At 59.7% G+C, this 13,885-nt stretch overlaps 1 protein-coding gene across 1 annotated transcript; it reads right to left on the bottom strand.

The window, feature by feature from the left end:
- Nucleotides 1-6,469: 6,469 nt before the first annotated feature.
- On the bottom strand, nt 6,470-6,919 carry TMEM275 (transmembrane protein 275). The gene has a single exon (XM_055341485.1). The coding sequence runs from the start codon at nt 6,917-6,919 to the stop codon at nt 6,470-6,472; it is 450 nt and encodes a 149-aa protein (XP_055197460.1).
- Nucleotides 6,920-13,885: the final 6,966 nt, after the last annotated feature.

Below are 13,885 nucleotides of genomic sequence, written 5' to 3'. Positions count from 1 at the left end.
CCCTCGCTCCTCCCAGTCTAACTTCAGTGCTCCAGGCGGCTCCCCTGGGTGGGGAAGAGGGGCAGGGATCTGCCTGGTCTCCTCTAAGCTCCTGAGTCTCTAAAACCCCAGCACCATTAAAAGAAAGCCCCTAAATGTTATTTACACTTCGGAGTCTTAAAAACCATTAACAAAAGCCACTTAATTCAATTATCTTCCTGGCTGGCTCAGTTCTCAGCGCTGAGCAAGGGCCTCCCCTTGCCGCCTCCTCCCTCGGCCCCCCCCCCACTGTCATTGTGTCGGGCTAATGAGGTAAACTGAAGCGAGCCCTGTCCCCCCTGACAGGTTTATGAGAATTTAATAAAGCGTGGCCGGGACCAAATGAGTTGCCTCAGCCTCGGAGAGCTCATTGTCTTTGGCGTCAGCGTTTTTTGACTAGAGCCGTCCCCTCCCCCTCCCCTGGCTCCTGCCTGGCTTGGCCCCCACTCCTGCCTCAGTACCTCCCAAGGTGAGCTGGCCAGGGGGCCCTGCAGGGCAACGCACCCCAGCCGAACCCGTGTAGGGCAGAAACTCAACTGGTCCATGTGCCCTGGGGACAGGTGTGTGATCCCTTGTGCCCCCCCAGCCCTCACACCAGCAGACCCCCGAATGTAGGGGGACCTCTGGGACTTCTACTCCCCAACCCACGCTACCTTCATGCTCATCTGCCCACCTGAGGCTGAGGCCTGGCTGGTGCCACCTTGAGCATGAGTCACTTTTCCTTGCCTGGTTGGATTGACCAGCCAGAGCGAGCTCCCTGAGTGAAGGGGCTTCTCTTCCTGCTGGGCCTCAGTCACAGCGACGACACCTTCACACGGAAGGTCACCTTCTCCTTACCCTGTCCCTGAACAGTAAGTAACAAGGGGGAGACAACCAAAGGGACTTGCCCAAGGTTCCTTGGGAGTCAGAAGTACAGATGGATGAAACTCCCAGCCTGGAGCCCCCCAGACACACAAGCAGGCAGGAAACCCCCCTACCCCCCAGGGCTCCAAGGGTATCTGGAGAAGGCCCAGCTGGCCTTCCTTCCCTATGTTCTGGGCAGCCTGTCTCTTCTTGGCCTCTCAGAGCTCCAATGTCCAGGAGTTCTGGACCATTCTGAGGCCCAGAATACCTTCTCTTATCCTTCAAAGTATTTCCAGGAGTAATTTCCTTCTGGGGTTGAAACCTGACTCAGTCTCTGACCATGATGAAAATTCAGTCTTTGTCTAGGGTCAGGGTTCAGTGTATGGATCAGGGTCAGAGTTCAAGTTGGGACCAGATTTAGGGCTTGGTGTATACAGTGAGGGGTCAGTCTGTCACCAGAATAAAGGCTTAATGTATGTCCATGATCGAGACTCAGTCTGTGCCCAGGTCAGGGTTCACATATTTGATAAGGATCAGGGCTCAGTCTATGGACTGATTCAGAACTCGGCCTACAATCAGGATCAGGATTCAGCACAGAGACCAGGCAGGGTCTCAAGGCTCACAGTATGAGCAGGATCAACTTTAGGTCAGGACTCAGTAGGGACTGGGGTAAGGGCTCAGTCTAAGATCAAGGTGAAGATTCAGTCCAAGCCCAGACTCAGGACTTACCTGTGACCTGGATAGAGGCTATCTTTGTCCAGAGTCAGGCCTCCTTCGGTGATAAGGTCAGGTTTGAGGGTTGGAGGTGTCAGTAAATTTGGGTGACCCAACACCCCTCACCCTTACCCTTTATGTGTGCAAGTCCTCTCTCCCCCTATTCCTCAGGGCATTGGCCCTGAGAAGGGGAAACGGCAGTAGTGCCGTCTGGCTAGGCTGGGCCGGCGCTATCGGACTGTGATGTGCCCAGGGTGCCCTCTGGCGGCACTCCTCAGCAGTGCCGATTTCCCAAGGCTTGGCCAATCTAGCTGGTTCCTACTTTTTTTTTTTTAAGATTTTTATTTATTTATTCATTAGAGACACAGAGAGAGAGGCAGAGACACAGGCAGAGGGAGAAGCAGGCCCCATGCAGGGAGCCTGACGTGGGACTCGATCTCGGGTCTCCAGGATCAGGCCCTGGGCCAAAGGCAGATACTGAGCCACCCAGGCGTCCCTGGCCGTTTCCTCAGGCGCATCTGCCAAACCCGCTGCATGTTCCTGTGTCACCCTACCTCCCACAAGGAAGCAGAAAACAGGAGCGGGCCAGAGGAGCTCCCAACACACACTTAAGGAGCATCTCTCCCTTCCCGCCCAGAGCCGGCATCTTAAGAATTCCCTGTTACTGGAGACCTCTGGTCATGGCCCCGGGATAAGATCCACACCTTTTACTCATTCAGTCATTCAACAAATATCTAATGCGTACCTGCGGTGCGCCAGGTGAGTACTTGAGCGCAGAGCAGCGAATAAGCCAGCCGTGGGAACCTTCCGGAGCCCACATTCCACTCGCTTCTCCTGAATCCCCAACTCCTAGGCCACAGACCTCATCAGAAGGGCACTTGCATCAGCGGAGGGTTGGGCGAGTTTCAGAACTGGGCATTCAGGGGTCCTTCCTTCCCCCTAGATCCAGAGGTTTCTAGACTATTCTAGACTATTCTAGATTCTGAGTTCCTGGTCTCCCTCTCTCCTCAGTTGCCTCCTCTAGACTCATGGCTTCCCCACCACCCATCTGCCAGTGGCTTCTAAATCTGTATCCTCTTCCCAGAACTCAGGGTTGTGCCCCCAGCAATTCCAGGACAGCTCCACTGATAACAGACCTTTCATCTTCCCACAGCCCTGGCTCCTCCCCACCCTCTGCCCAGCTGCTCAAACCAAAATTCTAGAGATTCCTTCTGGATTTCTCTCCTTTCACTCCTCCTGAACTTCCCCCACAGGGAGATGTCAAAAGGGAAGGCGAGTCCCCCACTTCCCAGCCACCAGTCCAGTGGGGCCAGCATGTCAACCCTGCAGTAACCTCCCCCCCGCCCCCCCATCTTTCCTCTGGCCCCGCGACACTCTATTTTCCACACAGCAGGCAGAGCGGCCTTTACCATCATAAATCAGACCACGTCACTTCGCTGCTTCAAACCCTCCAGTGGCTCCCACTTCACCGAGAATAAAAGCCCAGCTCGGCACCCTGGCTTCCGAAGCCGCCCGCGAGCTGAGCACGGAGCCCCTTCCGCAGCCCCCCGCCCCCAGCCTTCATCTCCCACCCCAGCCCTCCAGCCCTTCTTTCCTGGCAGGACACACAGAGGCGCAGTTCATCCCCACCTTAGGGCTTTTGCACTGGCCATCGCCTGACCTTGAAATGTCCTTGCCCTAGAACTCTGCGTGGCTGACTCTTGTCTGAGGGAGCTCAGCTTAAATGGTACCTCGCAGAAGAGACCTTGCAGCCCCTCAAGTCTCTCTGCCAGGCCCTCCCGTGATTTTCTGCAGAGCCCTCCCACTAGCTAATATTTGTCTTTTTTTAAAAAATATTTTATTTATTCATGAGAGACACAGAGAGGTAGAGACACAGGCAGAGGGAGAAGGAGGCCCCACGCAGGGAGCGCAATGTGGGACGGACTCCATCCTGGGTCTCCAGGATCAGGCCCTGGGCTGAAGGCGGCGCCAAACTGCTGAGCCACCGGGGCTGCCCTAATATTTGTCTTATTTACTTACTTCTGTGTTGTCTGTCCCCCCAGGGAGGATGCTTGCCCCCCTCGGCCGGAGCTTGCCCACTTGCCGCTATCTTCCCAGCACTGGACACATTTTAGGGCTCAGTCAACTCATAAAAAATGGTCCTAAGTGGCTCCCTCACTGCTTGCAGTGGGAAGGAGGAGATCCGGGTTCTCAGCTTCTTCGTGGGCTCCCTCCTCCCATGCTATCAGGAGTTCCCTCCAGGACGTGGGGCCCACCTTGTCACCCCTGAGCCCCACAGGCCCCAGGAAGCACCCGTCCTCTCAGAAGAACCAGCTTTGTGTCCTGCACTGCAGCTCCCGGGCTTGCAGGACAGGCCCTGGTGCCTCAACTCTCAGTCTCAGGGTGGGTGTCGGAGGGTCTGGCCCCCATCCCAGGGCTCCTCTGCTGCGTCCCTGCTCCCATTCCTCGAGGTCAGGGGCTTTCGGCCCTGTGTTGTCAGGGTTGTGTCCTCACTTTCCACGGACGGACCGCCCTGGAGCCTTCCTGAGAGGGGCCTGCAGACGGGTGGGGACAGAGCAATCGTCCAGCCCGTGTGTGAGAGAGTGGGGTGCCCCCAGGCCTTTTCAGTGGTGTCTGCCCTAGGAAGGCCTGAAGGAGTGGGGGTGGGTGGGAGCCCCCTGCAATAGCAGCCCAGAAAGGTGGGGCGGGGTGGGGGGGGCAGTAGGCTGTGGGGAGGGAGGAGAGGAGGGGAAGGAGTGGTTGCTAGGGCTGGGTGATTGGGAAGAGGGCCCTGGGGTAGGAGACTATCTCCTGGTGTGCCCGTGGAGGGGGGAGAGGGCACAGATGGGACAAAGGATGACCTTCAGCTGGGGTGGCCGTGGAAGGGACCCTCCAGGGAGCCAGGGTTGCCCCTGGAGCCGCCCCCATTCTGTTCACTCACACCGTCCATCTGTGGCTCACTGCCCTGAGCCCTTACCACCCTCACTCTGCCCCCCGCAGCAGCCGGGCTCCCACACCCGCCCTGCAAGTGTTCTGCGGAGAAGAGGCGGGAGCCCTCGTGGTGTAATTCCAGGCCTCCGCCAGCAGGTGGGAGAGGGGTTTGGGCTGGGCCTAGCGAACGGGCTAGAATGTGGGGTGCCCCCTCCTAAGGAGGGTGCTCAGACCGCACCCCAAGGCAGCATGGGCATCTGCCCCTCTCACCTCCCGCTCTACCGAGGTAGCAGCAGGTGGCGTCTGAGGCTGCAGACCAGTGATCCAGAGGAGACAAGACCGCTTGAAGCCTGGGAGGGTGGCCTTCCTCACATGTGCATGGGAGATGGTGGTGCACTGGCACACACACACACACACACACACACACACGCACACATACACACACGCACGCGGCGGGGGTGAGGAAGTGCTCTGGGGAGAGGTCATCAGCTCCAGGGGCTGGATGCTTCAAAGGTTAGGGCCCATCGATCCACATGAATTAACAGAGCTGACCTGCTTATTAGCACCTTGCAGATAGAGCCCCCCTTCTCAGGGTCAGCGGGAGAGGCAGAGGCAGAGAGGGGGTCAGAGGAACGGAGGGATCAGCCCTTCCCAGGGCTGGTGGGGAGTCCCAGACCAGGGCAGAAGAGCAGTAGAGCTTGCCCAGAAAGAAAAAGGGAGGCCGATAAACCCAAAGGTGGGTGGGCAGGGAGCTATGGCCAGCAAGGGGCGCCCACTCTCACTTGCGGGCCGGGGTGCGGGGTGCTGCAGTGAGAGGAGGGACTGACTCAGGATTGCAGCTTCTTCCACCGAGGCCCCCGGGGGACACTTGCTGCTTCCTGAGGCAACCTGGGCCCTCTCACAGGTGCCCTGACCCACCCACGCGGAGCACAGGCAGGCCAGGAGAAAGCTGCCGGCTTTGTGGAGCCCTGGGGAGCCCTTCTCTCAGCCTCCTCACTGGGTGACTCACCCCCCGTAATCACCACCACACACACCCACACATGCTCACATTCATGTGTGATGTCAGACAGTGTCACCCAAATACTCCCACACTCCTCACCTCACACACTTAGCCAGGCAACCCCACGCACAGACACACTCATATGTGCATCCAGGGCCCCATGTCTCAGGCCTGCTCCTGCGGATGTTCACAGTCACACAGGCCTCACCCCTGGGGTCCCCTTCCAGGTCTCCAGGAGGGGCTGGTGCTAAGCAGATGAAGCAGTGGGCTGGAAGGACCCCAGGTTAAGGCCGCTGGGCTAACAGCTCCCGGGTCAGCCCGTCCCTCCCAGCTGCACCGTCCCGGTGGACTCGACCCAGAAGGCGCTTTATTGAGGAGCGAAGCACATCGGGAAGGCGCAGTGCGGACCACAGGAGGCCTTCCAGGGTGGAGCAGCCTGCCCCCATTCACCCTCTACCAGGGGCGTGCTCCACCCTGCTCTACCTCGGGGGACCACCCTGGCTCAAATCGGGACCCCCCCCCCCGCTGCGCCCAAAAGATCATGTTGGGGTAGAGACCAGGAGGGCAGGGAGGGCGGAGGGGAAGCTGGGGCCGGTGGCAGCGCGCAGGGGCAGGAGACAGCCCGGTGACATGCCTCCCTGTCCCTGCTGCCGCCCCTTGGGGTCCGGGCCTTGCAGGGAGTGAGTCCCCCTCAGGGCGGCTCGGCTGACGGCGCCCACGTGGCCGGTTCCGTCGAGCCTGGGGGGAGGGGAAGCAGGGCCCGGCGTCTCCCTCCTCTGGCGGGCGCGGCCCCGCAGCGTGGCATCCTCCCCCCAGAGGTCCCCAAGGGGGGACGCAGGAGCCACCTGCGAAGCACCGGACCCTACGGGATCTCCCTCGTCTCGCCCTTCTCCCGCTCCGCCGCCTCCTTTTTTCTCAAGCGGCACCGACGGAGGGGCGCGCTCCGGGCCTGCCGGGCGGGGCGTCGGGCCGGCCCCGGGTCCGCTAGGGGGCGACGCGCTGCCGGCCCGGGTTGAGCTGGAGCCCGGCGCTGCGGGCGCGGGGCCGTGCGGGGCGCGGGGCCCGGGGCCCGGGGCTGGAGGGCGAGGACGCGGCCGAGGCGGCGGGGCTGAGCTGCACGGCCGTGGTGTCCTGCGCCGCGCGCTCGCTGCTCTCCAGCGCCAGCGCCAGCGCCAGCGGCCCGCCCCCGCCCCCGCCCCCGCCCCCGCCCCCGCCCGGGGCCGCCGCCGAGCGCGCGGGGAGCGCGGGGCCCCGGCGGCTACACGCGCAGCAGGCGGCGAAGCAGCCGAGCGCCAGCGCCAGCAGCGCGGGCCCCACGACGAGCGGCGCGCTGCCCCGCGGCGGGTTGGAGGCCAGGGCGCCCGCGAGCGTCACGTGCAGGCCGGCCAGCAGCACGCACAGGCCGCAGGCCAGAAGAGCGCGGGCGACCCACATGGCGGGAGGGGGCCCCGGCTTCTGCCCGCGGCCTGGGTGGGAAGACGGCCGTGGCTCCCCCACTCAGGCCCTGCAGTCCGCGGAGGCCGGCCTTGCCATCCTCTCTAGGCCCGGGCCGGGCGCTGTCCCTCCTGCTCCTCTCCTCCAGGAAGCCTTCCTGCATTAATTAAATTAATTGAGTGAATGGCTGTAACGTGCTCATCAAATGAGACTCAGTCGTCCTAATTAGAGAGCGGGTGTCAGCTCCGGGAAGTTAGACAACTTCCTCCATCCCCCACGTGGAAGCAGGCACACAACCTTAGAAATCATCTGCACCAAGGGGGGCACTTGACGAGATGAGCACTGAGTGTTATACTATATGTTGGCAAATCGAACTCCAATTAAAAAATATATAAGAAAAAAAAATCATCTGCTCAAGCCCCATCTGGTCCAGATGAGGAAACTGAAGCCCAGAGAGGTCTAGCAGTTTCCCGGTCCGAGAGCCAGGACCAGGACCTAATGACCTTGCGTCTGGCCCGGGTGCCAGATGCTTTCAGCTGAATCAAGTGCTTAGAACAGTAACTGTCACCCACGCTGTCACGGTGGTGGTTGCCAGAGAAGGGGGCTGCAAGGGCTCAGATCTGGACACGCTGCTCAGAGTATGGAACCAGGACGGTTGATCTCTCCCTCAGGTGGAAGTGCCTCAGGGCTGGCACCTGAATGGTCCTTCCCAGGTGTCCAAAGCCTGCACACAGTGGGGTAGGAGAGAATCTGAAGACTGAGCGAGTGAAAGCGAAGGCGAGGGCCAGGGAGGGCCAGCACATTCCTCACTCGGGGCAGCCTTTCTCTCCCTGGCCTCTCTGTTTGCAGTAACCTCTGCTTTAGTTTTTACTGCATGGGATTAGGTATTACTGTTAAATCCTCATTTAATAGATGAGGATATTGAAGCACAAAAAGATGAGCTAAATTCACCCACTCTGAGTGGCTGTGGTGCGGTTTTCCTTACCTGAAACCTGGTGGCTGGGCTCTCAGCTGGCCTAGTGCCACACGTCCTCAATGCTCGTTGAGTGACTGGAGCATGGGGCTTGACCTCTCCTCACGGCCTGTAGATAAGCTCTTGTAATCGGCACTTACACTGCTCAAATGTCAACAACAGCGGAGGGGGCTGGCGTGTTCTGTGCCTGTCTCCAGAAAGGTAAACTCACTTTTCTCCTTTTGGCTTCACACACTCAGTGCAACACCCAGCACTGAGGAGGGGCTGAGCTTCTGGGTACTAATTATCAGTGAATGATCCCCATTGGCTCCTGGGAGGCAGAGCTGACTCTGGAAGATGAACCTACTCCCAGAGGCCCCACCCCAGGCAGAGAGGGCCAAGGGCTGGTGGGTGTCTCCACCCTGGCTGATTGGGATGTCCAGGGCAAAGGGTTGAGATGTTGAGGTTGCCCAGCTACTGCAATTCAGTTTGTGCCTCCTTCTCCCTCTGTGGGACTGCGGCCCTACAGCCAGGGCTGTCGTGATGTTGGGTACTGTTCTGAGGCGGGTGCTCTGGCTGGCTCTGCTGTGGGGTGTCCCTGGTGCTCTTCACTAGATCTCTCGTTCTCTCCCTTCTGAACACATGTTAAGATTGTACCTCCTGGGGGCGCCTGGGTGGCTCAGTTGGTTGAGCAGCTGCCTTCAGCTCCGGTAGTGATCCCAGGGTCTTGGGATTGAGCCCGGATCCCGAATCGGGCCCCCTGCTCCTCCGGGAGCCTGCTTCTCCATCTCCCACTGCCACTCCCCCTGCTTGTGCACTCTCTCACTGTCAAATAAATAAATAAAATCTTTAAAAAAGAAAAAGGAAAGAGAAAAGATTGTACTTCCCGGACAATTTGTGATTAGGTGGAGCCATGTGAGTGGTTCTGGCCAATGAACTGTGTACCTGCAGCACTTCCAGCTGCATCATTTCTGGAGCATTTAGTTTCAGAAGCAGGAGGCTTTGAGATGATGCTCTTCTTTCCCGAATCCTTCAAGCCTCTCTATTTCATCCCAAGCCCAGCCCTCGACCTCACTGCCTGAGCAGGAGGGACGGTCCTTGCTCTGAATCTAAGTTGTTGGGACTAGAACAGCCTTCTCTTTAGTGAGCACCCCAGGCTGCTAAGCTGGTGAAGTCACCTAGTTCAAAGCCTTCATCAATGGATGGGAGAAACTGAGGCTTAGAATGAGAAGGTACAGGGAGGGAGGCTATGGCCCAGGCCAGACCAGAACCATGCTTTTCCCACCCAGGAAGAGCCCTGACCATTGTCATTCCACTGCCCATGACCACGATCAAGCAGTCACCCTCCCTGCTGCCCTGCCTCTGGCAGGAGAGGCCTTGCGGTCTCTGTTTGGGAGTCTAGGCCAGAAGCACTTTGGAGCAGAGGCAGACACCAGAGGCGAGGCCTCAGATGACCAAGACTATCAACTTTGGTTTGGTTGGGCAACTTGGGAGGGCTGGGCCCCTTTCTATGCCTCAGCTGCCTAAATGCAGGGAAAGGTTTAGCCGGGTTATTGTCTCTGAACTCCTCAACCTGCTATCTCACTCAACTACCTGTGCTTTGTGGAGGTGACAATGAGAACCTGTCAGAAATTACCATCAAAAATATCAATATTTTTCTTTAAAATATCGATATTTTTCTTAAAAATTGGTATTTTTCTTTTCTATGTTTCTTAAAAATGATACATTGATCTGGGATAGGGCTGTTCTTTGTTTTGGGCTGGGATTGTGTCACTGCCCTAAGAAGCCACCTGCTGCCCAGGGGTTCTGATTATGCGGGAGGGGCTCTCCCAGTGACCAGTGACTCTGTGTGGAACACTGTGCCTACGCTAATGCGGTGAATCTTTACTACCCCCCTGCGAGCTGCTACAGTCCTGAACCCAGGTCACTGGGAGGAAACCAAGCCTTGCAGAGGTGAAGGAACTTTCTCCGCTTTACTCAGTTGTAACAAGTAAAGCTCGGGTTCAAACCCAGATGTGTCAGGCTGAAAGGCCCATGTTTCCCCTACACCAGAGTTTCTGCTTACTAGAAGGTATAGAGATGTTTGACTATTTTTAAAAATAAAGCAATTGATCACTATCCAGCTAATCATCAAGATGCTTGGGGCCCACGGAGGGTGGCCCTCAGTAGGTGGAGGCAAGAGGTCCTGGAAAGGGGTCCCTGCCTGAAGCCCCATCAGATCAGCTGGTCACCCCCTCCCCTGGCCCAGTCCATGGATCTGGGATGTCCAGTTCTACAAGAGCAGCTGCTTGACCAGTGGCAGCTGCCAGGCCTCCCAAGCCCAGGATCCTGCTCTAAGGGCTCAAGAGCCTCTGGGCAGAGGGGTTGGGGCTTGAGTCCAGGCACTAGCCACGAGTGCCCATCCTCTGGGTGGGATCGAGTCCCGGGTTTCCTCAGCCTGTTTCTTTACTCCTCACTAGGAAAACCCCCCACACCACCCCCCTTAATCTTAGCCCTTCTCTTCCCCCACAGTCCCTGAAAATCTGGACCAACTAACACTTCTAGCATGGTCTCTATCCCCACCCTCTCCTATCCTCAGGGAACCTCCCACACCACCGTTAGTCAGTGCCGGCTTACTCACTGCCCTGAAAGCTCTCAGCTCCTGCCAACTGAATTGTGCCTCCCCGGAGCCCAAAGAGCTGCTCCCACCCCCACCCCAGTCAACCCCTGTGCCCTCACAGATTCCCCAAGCTGCAACTAAGGCTTGAGGATGAAGTCTGAGGGTGTGGCCTCCCAGCTCCTGTGTCTGGCTCCTGGGCCCCATTCTCACAAGCCCTGAGTGCATGTGCACGTGCACACACACGCACACTCAGTGACCAGACATACCCAGAAACACAAACGCAGCCATAGTACACTCCGAGAGCTGCACACACAGGCCAACACACAGACAGACACTCTCTCATTTGCCTGTCTATCCAGTGGAAATGAGTTTCTCCCCAGTAGAGGTGCTCTGGAGAATTCTCTCTGCCGGGGAGTGTGTGTGTGTGTACGCGTGCATGTGTGTGATTTGGTGATAAGGAGAGCTGGGGCCCCGGGGAGGGGTGATGGGAGTTCCATTCTAGCTGTGCTGCTGGTGCCCTCCCCTCTACAGTGGGTCCCTGTGCCTGCAAAGGCTCAGGGTACTTGATGCTCCCCCGCTCTGGGCTCAGGTTCACTACAGGAAAGTGGGCGTCTAGGCTGATGGTTTCTGCCAGTCCAGTGGACCCCAGCTTCCCGCACCGCTGGGGGCCCCCGGAACATGGGCTCTGGGGGCCGCATACCAAGTCCACACTGAGCCGGGCGAGGTGCTCCTGGCTGCCCCGGGGGCTCGGACTTGCCCACCACACTCCTTGGGCCACAGCCCCCAGAAGGGGCCTGGTCTGTGGCCAGACTTGGCTCCCAGCCTCAGTCTGGGCCTTGCCTCCCCTCTGCCAGCTGCCTGGAGTGAGTGGGAGGAGCGGAGGGAAGGACGGGGGCTGCCCAGTGTGGAGGTGGCCTTCCTGCCCAAGTCCCCCACCCCGAGACTTCAGCATCCTTGCCACAACCACCCCATCCTGTGCCCTCCTGGTCGGCTGGCTCCTCAGCTCCAGCGCCCAACTCCTCCATTCCAGCTCAGGGAGCCTCTCCCTCACCAGCCCCCCTCCCGGGGGCCTGGTCGCCCCTGTCAGCACCATGAGCCCTTCCACCTCCCAGAAGCCTGCCATCCTACCCTTGATAGTAAGCTTATTGCTACGGCACCTCCTCTGTGCCGAACACCCTTCTGAGCCCTCGATCTGAGTTACGTGTCATTTCAGGTCAGCCCCCTGATGACTCTATAGGCACAGGCTATTGCCATCTCTGTTTCCAGATGGGGACACAGGTCCGAGAGGTCACATGACGTGCCTGGGGTCACAGACACGGTGACACTACATGGCAGATCCAGGATGCACGGCTAGGCCGCGCTCTCAGCCGGGACCCAGCAGGGCCTCTAGCCGGCCAGGGGCAGCCACAGAGCTCTCAGCAGTTCCTTGGAGCCTCCTGCTGTGCCACCTCACCTCAGTGACTCCCTTGCAATTTACCTCATCCTGCAGCTTCACTTTCTCCTTCATCCTTCTGCCAAAGACCCCCCCGCCCCGCAAAGCCCACTCTGCCTCAGTGGGGCTGCTTCCTCCAAGTCTATGCCCAAACTGCTAAGCCTCACAGGTGAAAAGCAAATCACCAGCTGGCACGTCTCTGGCATCACTCAGGCCTTCAAGGCTCCGGGGAACCCGCCCCCCTGCCGGGGCAGTGCTCATTGGGGGTCCCCTCACTGTGCCTGCACCTCCTCCTGGAAGCACTCATGCCTCTGCCATCCTAGAACACAACCAGACCCTCCTTCTACCCCACATCCGCCTCCACTTAACACCCTCTCCCCTCCTTCCAAGCACGGTCTACACTCCCTGCCTGTCTACACTTTACCTCGGGAAGATTCATTTCTACTCCAGTCTGGTTTCTGTCCCATCGCACGGCTCTCTCCGGGGCCACCAGCTGCCTCCCTGCAGTTCAGTCCTTAGCTAACACAGCTTTGGCCCAACTCAAGCCTCCCTTCTGGAAGTATTCTCTCCCTCTTGGAAACAGGCTCCTGAAACTTCACCTTCTCCCCCAAAGCCCAGACTCCCAACCAGAAACCCGGGGTTCACCCTCGCTCTCCCTTCTCGCTCTGGCCTTCCTCCACACCTTTCCAAGCCAATCCATCACCAGTCCCTGCAGATTCTTCCGTCTGAGGATCTCTACAATCCATCCCTTCCTGTTCAATCTCATGGCTATCCCACCCACCCCTCCCCATCTCTCCCTCACAGCTGCATCCCTCCTGGGCGCCCCACTGCTGCCCTCCTGGCTGGCTTCTTCCAGGTGGCCCCCTTGATTTTGCTCAAGCGGAGCTGAACTCACCAGGTGTGGTCAGGAGAACATGATGCCCCCTGCAATTCCACCTGAAACATGGTTGACTTTCCCTTCATCTGGATAACTCCAGCTCAACCTTCGGGGTGCAGCCAGGAGCTCACCTCCTTCTGAAAGCCTTCCCTAACTCCCCAGATCAGCAGGTCGAGTTGGGTGTCCAGGTCTGCATCCTCCAACCTTCTTCCTGGAGGGCGGGCATTATATCCACCTTGCAGCCAAGTGCCCGACTGTCCCCAGGTGCCCAAGGAATGTTGGGGAAACAAACAGTGAAGAGAGGAGTTGGTCACGGGGGTCTCCTGCCTTCCTGGCTTCACCTGTGTCCTGGTTTTGAAGTGACCGTGTGCCCTCCTCTCTCTGATTCCCTGATGACCCGGGCCTGGGCAGGGGCTGGCCCTCAGCTGGGCGGGGACTGGCGGAGGGTCCTGGGCAGATTCTGGGGGGGGGGGTGTTAGAGAGCAGGGAGCGGGAGGGTCCAGCACAGGGGCCCCAGGCAGCCACCCCAGGCCGTCTGTCCCCTTCTCCGGCTCCGTCTTTCTCGCCTCTTTTCCGAGAAGTCTGGCCCAGGCTACAGGTCCCCACGTCCTGTCCGTCCTGTCCGGGCCCCACTCCCTCCGGGGGCTTCGGTGGCTGCAGGGAGTCCTCCCTCCCCAGCCTCCCTCCCGGCCCCCCCTTCCCCTCCAGCCTCCCAGCCTCCTGGGGCTTTCACTTGCCTGAGCCAGTCGGAGGTGCTTGGAGCAGCCCGGGCCAGCAGGAGGGCAGGGGCTCGGGGCGCGGGGGGCTGGGGGGCCCGGGGGGGGGGGGCGGGCGGGGCGGGGCGGGGAGGCGCGGGGCGGGCGGCGGGTCCGGGCGCCCCTGGCGCAGCGTCGCGGCGGCCGCTGGGCCCCTCAGCTCCCGGGCTCTCGGGCTCTCGCGCCGCCTCTCTCCCCTTCCCTCCTCCGGGTTGGCGGCTTCTGGCGCCCCGCACTGAGCTCCCGGCACCCCGCGGCCTCCCGCCCGGACCCTGGGGGCCGGGGATGCAGACCCTGCCACCCCCCCGGAGCCAGGGGCGCAGCGGCGGTTCCGTCGGCCCCAGCGAGTCC

The sequence above is a fragment of the Nyctereutes procyonoides genome, unplaced genomic scaffold (assembly GCF_905146905.1).
Source record: "Nyctereutes procyonoides isolate TBG_1078 unplaced genomic scaffold, NYPRO_anot_genome, whole genome shotgun sequence".
In the NCBI taxonomy this organism is placed as follows: domain Eukaryota; kingdom Metazoa; phylum Chordata; class Mammalia; order Carnivora; family Canidae; genus Nyctereutes; species Nyctereutes procyonoides.
Note: the sequence above shows the minus strand (reverse complement) of the source record. Positions and strands in the feature narration are given on the sequence as shown.

What these genes read in the sequence shown, in the direction of transcription:
- TMEM275 (XM_055341485.1), bottom strand. Translation starts at nt 6,919, where the DNA reads ATGTGGGTCGCCCGCGCTCTTCTGGCCTGCGGCCTGTGCGTGCTGCTG.